At 37.4% G+C, this 9,356-nt stretch overlaps 1 protein-coding gene across 1 annotated transcript; it reads left to right on the plus strand.

Moving 5' to 3' along the window:
* Positions 1 to 2,892: 2,892 nt before the first annotated feature.
* LOC145715792 (uncharacterized) lies at positions 2,893 to 7,514 on the plus strand. The gene is made up of 4 exons (XM_081811424.1): positions 2,893 to 3,375; positions 3,601 to 3,760; positions 6,076 to 6,277; positions 6,518 to 7,514. Exons 1-4 carry the CDS (start codon positions 3,187 to 3,189, stop codon positions 6,639 to 6,641), a joined length of 675 nt encoding a protein of 224 aa, XP_081667550.1. The 5' UTR covers positions 2,893 to 3,186; the 3' UTR covers positions 6,642 to 7,514.
* The last annotated feature ends 1,842 nt before the right edge of the window (positions 7,515 to 9,356 follow it).

A 9,356-nucleotide genomic window follows, 5' to 3' on the forward strand; every position in this document is an offset into this window, starting at 1 on the left:
AGGTCATGATCCTGGAGTCCCGGGATCGAGTCCCGCATCGGGCTCCCTGCTCGGCAGGGAGTCTGCTTCTCCCTCTCCCACTCCCCGTTTGTGTTCCCTCTCTCGCTGTGTCTTTCTCTGTCAAATAAATAAATAAAATCTTTAAAAAAAATTAAAAAAAATAAAAAAATAAAAAAAGATTTTGAGAGAGCGAACAAGCATGAGTAGGGGGAGGGGCAGAGGGAGAGGGAGGGGCAGAGGGAGAGGGAGGGGCAGAGGGAGAGGGAGAAGCAGACCCCCTGCTGAGCAGGGAGCATGATGTGGGGCTCCAACCTAGGGCCCTGAGATCATGACCTGAGCTGAAGGCAGATGCTTACCCGACTGAGCCACCCAGGTGCCCCAAGGGCAATAATTCTAAGCAAAGGGTGCTTGAGAATGGAAAAAATCTTCAGTTCCATTTAAATTAAGATCTGAAAGAATAGAAGAATTTATTCTGGTTAAGTGTTGGTGGATAGAAGGGTGATGGGTGGAAAGAAATGAAGTCTGAAAATCTGGAAGTCAGCAAGAGCAGAGAGCATTAAGGAAGTCCAGTATGGCTGAAAGATCAAGATGAATGGTGTGAAAAAATAAGGCTGAAAGAATAGGAAAGGATGAGGGCCTTTCAGGTTTGCCAAGAGGTTTTTTATTTTATCTGGTGAGCTTTCTCTCTCTCTCTCTCTCTCTCACACACACACACACACACACATATATATATATATATATATATATATATATATATATATATATATGTTTTTAATAGCAGGGAATGGAATGGGGAAAGGATTTGAGGAGGACCAGAGTAAAAACAGTTTGGGAGACCAACAGGGTTACTGTAATATTTTAGTCAAGAAATAATGGTGGCTTGGACTAAAGTGAAAAAGTTGGGAGAGAGAGGACATATTTGAGATATAATTCAGAAGTATACAATCAACAAGATTTTATGATAATCAGATGTGTAAGGTGGAAAGAACAAGAAGCAAGGATGATCCTTCAGTTTTTGGCTTAAGCAGTTGGGTGTGGATAGTGGTATAATTTTCTGCATTAGGAAAAAAAAGACAACAGGATAAAATTTTTGTTTCCCTTGTGATGGGTGTATTTGTTTTCTATTGCTGTGAAACCATTTACCACACACCTAGCAGCTTAAAACAGTATCTGTTTATTAAAGCTCACAGTTCCATAGATCAGAAGTCTAGCAAGTTTGACTGGGTTTTCCACTTAGGGTCTTACAAGGCCAAAATAAAGGTGTAGGCTGGGCTAAGCTCTTATCTGGAGGCTCTGGGAAACAATCTACTTCCAAGGTCATTTAGGTTATTGATAGAACTCCGTTCCTTGAGGGCGCCTGGGTGGCTCAGTTGGTTAAGCGACTGCCTTCGGCTCAGGTCATGATCCTGGAGTCCCGGGATCGAGTCCCACATCGGGCTCCCTGCTCGGCAGGGAGTCTGCTTCTCCCTCTGACCCTCCCCCCTCTCATGTGCTCGCTCGCTCTCTCTCATTCTCGCTCTCTCGAATGAATAAAAAAAATCTTTAAATTTTTGCAAGAAAAAAAAAAATCTTTAAAAAAAAAAAAAAGAACTCCGTTCCTTGAGACTGTAGGACTGAGTTTCTCAGTTTTACTGGCTATTGCCAGGTGTCACTCTCAATTCCTAGAAGCCACTCCCAGGTCCTTCCCAGGTGCTCCTGTCTGTCTTCAAACAAGCAGTGGCATGCAGAATCCATCTCATTCTTTGAGTTTTTGAGTTGTCTTCTGCTACCAGCTGGAGAAACCTCTCTAATAGGGCTTGTGTGATTAGATTGGGACTATTCAAGTAATCTCCTTTATGCCATATAATGTAGTATAAGCATGGGAATAAAACTAGAGGATGAATATACTGGGGGGGGTGTGGGGGGTACATCTTAAAATTTGCCTATCACAGGGAAGTAAGCAGTGAGTTCCATCTCAGATTAAAGTTAAGGTTGAAGAGGGGTGCCTGGGTAGCTCAGTTGGTTAAGCGTCTGACTCTTGATTTCAGCTCAGGTCATGATCTCAGGGTCATGAGATTGAGCCCTGTGTCGGGGAGCCTGCTGAAGATTCTCCCTCTCCCTCTTCCTCTACCCTCCTCCCTCCTCACTCACTTGCAAAAAAATTAAGGTTGAATAGCTAACATGACAGATTTAAGGTAGAAGTTGGATATATGTCTGGAAATACACATTTGAGTTATCATAAATCCATGGAAAGAATGAGGTTGCCTTGGGAGAGAGCGTTTAAGTGATAATAGACCTTTAGGGAACTTGATAATTTAATGATGGGGTAGAGAGGAAGGCACTGATAAAGGAAACAGAATAGCATCAGCCAGAGATTTAGGAGGGAATTCAAATGTGTGATTTCATGAAAATCAAGGGAGTTTTGAGGAGTAGGAAATAACATTATTAGTTATTTTGGTTTGGGATGGTGAGGGGGGTGGGATATTTACTAGGTACACATCTGTCATTATAGAAGAGAAATAAATGCCCTTCAGAAGTTAAGCAATGTGATATAAAGCTTGTAATATAAAAATTGATGTTCTTTTGTGTCGTACCATGAAACCCTGCATCAAAACACGTGCTCTGGGGCACCTGGGTGGCTCAGTCGTTAAGCATCTGCCTTCGGCTCAGGTCATGATCCTGGGGTCCTGGGATCCAGCCCCACATCGGGCTCCCTGCTCCGCGGGAAGCCTGCTTCTCCCTCTCCCATTCCCCCTGCTTGTATTCCCTCTCTCGCTGTGTCTCTCTCTGTCAAATAAATAAATAAAATCTTAAAAAAAAAAAAAAAGTGCTCTGCAATGACTTGAATTTAGAAATGAGATTGACTTCTGACCTCCACAGCAAAACATTTCTGTCAGTTCATTAATCTCTCATTATGCAGTGTTTTACTGTTGAATGTTTTGGATTCCATTTATATTATTTTGTTGGGTTTCACTTTATTTCTTTTGGGTTTAAGGTAACCTGTGTAGGCTGTGCATTATAAAACTCCAGAGGGCACTGTTCACATATAGTCACACAATTTGGCAACCTTGTAGCCATCTATTCAAAAGCCTTGATAAATCTAAAAATAATGGGGGAAAAAAACCTCACTGAGGTTTAACAAAGTAAATGACTTTCTTTAGCATATTTTTACTACCTTTTTCTGGAAACAAAACCGGATGCTAAAGTATGTTTTATTGTCTTTGCAGGCGAGGAATTGCCTTGGCCTCCTTGGGAGGTCCAATTTATGCAATTGGAGGGTTAGATGACAACACTTGCTTCAATGATGTGGAAAGATATGACATAGAATCTGATCAGTGGAGTACAGTGGCACCAATGAATAGTCCCCGTGGAGGAGTTGGCTCTGTGGCTCTTGTAGTAAGTTATGTGGCAGTTGGCTCATGGATTGCATTGTATCATAGCCCTGATACCCTGATAAGTAACGAAAGGTCTGCTGTATTCGTATCTCCAGGATGCAGATAATGATTGTATACCATATTATCTCATGAAACACTGCTTTCTTATACATTCTGGTCTACCGATAGGACCACATAAATCACTTAAAAGTCTAATGTCATGTGTTTTTATTCTTTGTTTATTTAGAATCATGTTTATGCAGTAGGTGGCAATGATGGAGTAGCTTCTTTATCTAGTGTGGAGAGGTATGATCCACATCTGGACAAGTGGATAGAAGTTAAAGAAATGGGTCAACGAAGAGCAGGCAATGGAGTCAGTGAGCTCCATGGTTGCTTATACGTTGTTGGTGAGTGGATGGTATTTCTCTAATTTATTGCAGGATGTACAGTGGTAGTGTCGTAAGACAATACAGTAACACAAATAATATTGCATTTAGGCTCAAATGGAATAGTCCTAAGATTGGCTTTCAAATTACTAAGGTTCACATTCATGCTTTTTTGCTTATGCCTTCATGTTTCATGTTTTAGGAGTAGCAAATGCATCTAAGGTAGAGGATTATATTTAAATAAGATATATATTTTTTAATGTAAGAACACAAATGTGCTTTGCTAAAATCTTTAAAGATTTAAGAAATTTTTTTCTCATCTTCATTTCAAGGGAATTATGTTGACTCCTTTAAGCAAAGCAATGGCTATTTCATATGCATAATGGCTGTTGGTATCCCTATCTTGCTTTTTACTTACTGAATTGCAGAATTGGAAGGAACCATAGGGCATTGCTTTCTCAAACTTTAATATGCGTATGAATATTCTGAAGATACTGTTAAGCTGCAGGGGTGGAGCCCAGATTCTGTATTTCTTTTTTTTTTTTAAGATTTTATTTATTTATTTGACAGAGAGACACAGCGAGAGAGGGAACACAAGCAGGGGGAGTGGGAGAGGGAGAAGCAGGCTCCCCGCGGAGCAGGGAGCCCAGTGTGGGGCTTGATCCCACCCCGGGATCATGACCTGAGCCGAAGGCAGACGCTTAACGACTGAACCACCCAGGCGCCCCTAGATTCTGTATTTCTAACAGCTCCCAAATGATAATCAGTGCTGCTTCTGGTCCATTCAGCACACTTCGAGTAGCAAGGTTTTAAAGAACTATGAGATGGGAATAATGATGAAAATTATTAATGAGAACTAATAATGAGAATTATCTTTGAGAGAATTATTCTAAGAATTAGAGATAGTATATGTGAAGCATCTCAAACTGCATCCGTTACCCAGTAAATGGATGGCAGTATTGTGGTTAGTAATTCCCTCCTTTACAGAGAAAGAAATTGTTCAGAGAGGTTGTAACTAGCATGTGTCGCACTTATGTTGATGTAAACTCTTTGGTATTACATAACTTACAGTTCTTGATAAGAGAGTGTGGGATATTATTAGCATTGAAATATCTGCAAGTAATAGAAGTAATGCTGAATATTCCAGTGCTTGGAAATATAGGTAAATAATTTACTTTAGATCTTGTCTGATCCTCACAGCTCTGTGAGGTAGCAAAGACTCAGAGAGCGTGAATAATTTATCTCATAGTCACACGCCTTCTAAACTAGTGACAAAGCTGGAATTTGAACTTGGGTCTATGAGAAACCAGAGTTCTTGCAGTACACAGTTGCTACCTCTCACAGCTCCCTGCTTAGAAGAGCTAAACCCTTTATTGTCATGAAATATGTTTTGTATCATGGTTGCGGTGGTGAGGATACTGCTGTACACATTTGTCAATATTTACCAAGTTACACACATAAAATTGGTGAATTTTATTTCAATTAAATTGATTTAATTAAACCCATTAGAGAAGTTAACTGTTGTAGGTTGTTTTTTTTTTTAAACTGACCTTGTTTCTGAATAGACTGCTCATAATAGCAACACTTCCTATCCTCAGGAAAATAGGCTTAGTTGCTGAAGAGAGTTATTACTCATGTAGTAAGAGATGAGGGTCTAAAAAGAGGCACATTTATTTTTAAGGGAAAGAACACTGTCAAAATAACAGTCTCTACATTGAACCCTCAGGAATATAATAAGTAGCATTGTTAGAATGATGTATAGAGAGAACTGTCATCATCTAGAATATGTAGCATGAAGATGTAGTTTTGGCAAAAATTGGTGAGATCATTCATAGCCGTCTCTGTAATTATGATGACAATTACAGTATTAGGGGAAACAGTTGGAAAACTTTTGAGTCAAATGATTCAGTGGTAGTTTATTCTCTTCTCAGGCACTCTTACTGTTTAAAAATATAATAAACAACATACAGAGAAGGAATCTCAGTACTATCTTACTTACCTCTAGGAGGTGAAGGACGAATTATGAATGTTGTGGGGTTTTTTTTTCTCTTAAATTATCTGCTTAGATACAGGGACTTCAGTTTTTCTATTTTAAGATTTTTAATCTTAGTATTGAGGTCAAATACTAAGTTATCTCAAATTATAGAAAAATGTCTAATAGGAGTTGGTAGTGATGATAGGTATTAGGGTGAATTTTTTCCCAGTTTTCTCTATTTTCTAAAATGTTTTTAAAAGATTGGGTTGTAGAAGCTATTGGATTGAGATTTAATAGTTAATTTCTATGAAATGTAGTACTATTTTTAAAATCTTTTTTTTTTTTTTATACATATATATAGGTGGTTTTGATGATAATTCTCCTCTGAGTTCAGTTGAGCGGTATGATCCTCGAAACAACAAATGGGATTATGTAGCAGCACTTACCACTCCCAGGGGTGGAGTGGGGATTGCAACAGTGATGGGCAAAATCTTTGCAGTTGGTGGGCATAATGGCAATGCATACTTAAATACAGTGGAAGCATTTGATCCAGTGTTGAATAGGTAATTTTCATTTTTTCTGTATGCTTTAATGGGATCTTCCAGTAAATGCTTATTCCAGAGTGCTAAAATACTATTAGACGTACCTATTAAGATAAAACCTTAGGGATATCTTATCTCCCTGAGGAACCTTGCTGTCTTTCAGAACCAGTCCCAGTAATAGGGAGTTTTTGTCTATGGTTGGTATTTTGAGCAAAGTAAATCATGCTTTAAGATAACGTACTTTCTCCTCTGTCTCTTCAGGTGGGAGCTGGTTGGATCTGTGTCTCACTGCAGAGCTGGAGCGGGCGTAGCTGTGTGTGCCTGTTTAACCAGCCAAATTCGAGATGTAGGCCATGGATCCAGTAATGTGGTTGATTGTATGTGATTTGAGCTCCAGCCACCAACAATTTGGTCGTATTTGATAGGCAAGAAGGACAACCAGGATCTTGTATGACCACCTCTGAATAGTTTTCACTACTGCTAGAGTCTTATTTTAAATGGAAACTGTTGTATTGTGACTAAGTGCAACATTTAGAATGGTAGCTGAAGATCTGTTGTAATAAAAGTAAATTTGATACTTCCCGCTTTAGCAAATAATGGGATAGGGAAGAAAAACAATCTAACCTGAAACCATGCCTCCTCTGAAAAATGTTTAAAGTAGTACCAAAACCTTGAAATCCCTCTTTAAAGACATTTTGGATAAATCAAAATGTAAAATGGAATCATTTCTATTTTATCTGAGTTTTACCTTCTCTTTTGCCTAAAAGTGTTAACTGTAGGCAGTGGACTTTTCCTAGAGGGGAGATTAGAACCTATTCATCAACACAAGTATATCAGGACACATAAAAGACCTCCTTTTGAAGATCATTTCTACTTGGTGCTGATGAATTTATGCCTTGCTTTTTTCTAGATGTCGATTTTTCAATTTCTTGGATATTTACAGAAGTAGAAAAAATGTTTACTCTTTCTCAGTGCCACTTGGCTGGATTTTCAGAAGCTTTATGGGAGTGCTGTAAGAAGCTCTTAATTTCAGTTTGACTTGTTTAGGGCACCAAATATCTGTTTGAACTAATCCCATCTGAATAAATCTACACTTTTATTTTTTCATCTCATGCAAAAAGGATTTGTTTTATATTAGCAAAAATTGAACCAGAAGAAATATTAGAGGAGAAGGCTTTAGAGTTGATATTATTCTGTTGTCCAGTTGAGAGACCCTGAGAAGAAATGGTGCCGATTACATGACTCCCTGAGAGGAATCTGAAAATATTTCTGTCTTTGATTTAATCATTTGGTTTTGAGCCCAGGATTATTACCTTTCCATTTTGCTCTTTTCCACCATCCTGGTTTTTAAAAAAACTGCAATTTGGATGTATTTATTATCAGAAAATGAATGCATTTTTACAAAAATTCTTTATAGATTATGGTTTACTGATTAGTTTAAGTCCATTATTACCAATAAAAGATACTGTTAAAAACAGAGCAAAATTGAAATTTCCTGTTTTTTCTGTTTAATCACCTTCAGTATATTTTATTTATTGAACTTCAACTGAAAATATTTCTATGCATTAATTTGAACCCAGGATATAGATAGACCTGCTGACTTAATAGCTCTTCCATGGTTTTAGCCAGTATTAAAAATGGCTTATTCATTATATGTAAATATTTGTATAAATATTTATGATGAATATTAGAATATTCTGTTTTGTATTTGCAATGCACTTTGGTACCTCTCTTTCAGGCCTCCCTGAATTTTCCTGTCATCATGCCTCATAATTTAGTGTAGTTCATTGCTGGTTCACAAGGACGCTGGGGCACTGAGGAACACTACCCCCATCCACCCAGCTCTGAAGTTCATTGCCTACTAACTCTGATGGTCTCATTAAAATGTAGCCTGGGCTTGTCAGTAAAGTAGGGTAGAAAGCCACATTACAAAAGCCAGTGTCTATTGAGTATTTTAGACCAAAAAAAGAAAAAAAAAAAATTGTAAGAGGATCTCAGGCTAGCAGAAGAAGGTCTTTCATGAGGCAGATTTAAAAATTCCCAAATTATGCCACTTTTTGCTGTCAGCCTGTAGGCAAGTTCATAAGTCTTTGCTGGATCTGAATCGAATGTTCTCTTGTATAACTATAACCATATTTCAGTCATTCCTCAAAACATTTAACTCTCTAGCACTCACTGGACTGGTTATAACTAGCTGGATGTGGAGCATAAATCTCAACACCTGGCTTCAACTGTCTGGAATTCTTGTATTATAATGCTTGTCTGGCTATGGTTACTAGTATGTTATATTTATTTTGTGGGAGAGAGGATCATGGTCTTATTGTTTCTAAGATTATTTAAAATGGTTTTTTTCTTTAACATATTTCTGCCTTTGTCACGTTTGTAGAGTTTAGGAACATAAAGGTGTTAATTTTTTTCTTTTTTTAAGGTGTTAAATGTCTATTTCTGGTTTTTACTATACCGTAGTCATCTAACATACTAACATACCCTAGCTACCCATAAAATAGGAACTACTCATAAGGGAAGTAAAGCGAAGTGAAGAAAACATGTGGCTGTCTGTTATATTATGTGTAGATCGTTAGAAGCATAGTTTTGAAGGACCTGAAAATGGTTATGAAAGATAAATAGTGGAACCAGTACTCACAGTTTATTAAAAACATTCTTTGAGATATAAAATGAGAATCAGGCTGAAGGAATCATGCAATTAAAAGATGATTAAATTCATAGGAATAAAGAGATGACATTATTAAAAGAATATGGCTACGTAATTGTGAGGCCTTTCATTTTAACCTCAGATGTTAATAAGAAAACCAAAAAGTGATATAGAGATAAAATTTTGAAATGGTGAAAATTTGCATATTATTATTTCTTCAAGAAGTAGATGCTTTTGTGTGATTGTCCCATAAAGTTATTAAAGCCACTGTTTTCCTATATTGTATTGCCACTTTAAAAACAAATTACTTGGTATTGGTTTTGGTTAATTTCATTGTACTCTGTGTGACTGATTATTTTAAATTATTTTAAATGTTTAAATAAACTTTGTACTCCCTTTAAGGAATATTATTTTTTCTCTTAATTCCCACACACATTTTGAATTTAT

This window comes from Leptonychotes weddellii, unplaced genomic scaffold, assembly GCF_054177405.1.
Source record: "Leptonychotes weddellii isolate Sample4059 unplaced genomic scaffold, ASM5417740v2 HiC_scaffold_7564, whole genome shotgun sequence".
Classification (NCBI taxonomy): domain Eukaryota; kingdom Metazoa; phylum Chordata; class Mammalia; order Carnivora; family Phocidae; genus Leptonychotes; species Leptonychotes weddellii.

What these genes read in the sequence shown, in the direction of transcription:
- LOC145715792 (XM_081811424.1), top strand. Translation starts at nt 3,187, where the DNA reads ATGTTTTATTGTCTTTGCAGGCGAGGAATTGCCTTGGCCTCCTTGGGA. An exon ending in TTGGCTCTGTGGCTCTTGTA is followed by an intron (nt 3,376 to 3,600) that starts GTAAGTTATGTG and finishes TTGTTTATTTAG; the next exon opens with AATCATGTTTATGCAGTAGG. An exon ending in TTTGATCCAGTGTTGAATAG is followed by an intron (nt 6,278 to 6,517) that starts GTAATTTTCATT and finishes CTGTCTCTTCAG; the next exon opens with GTGGGAGCTGGTTGGATCTG.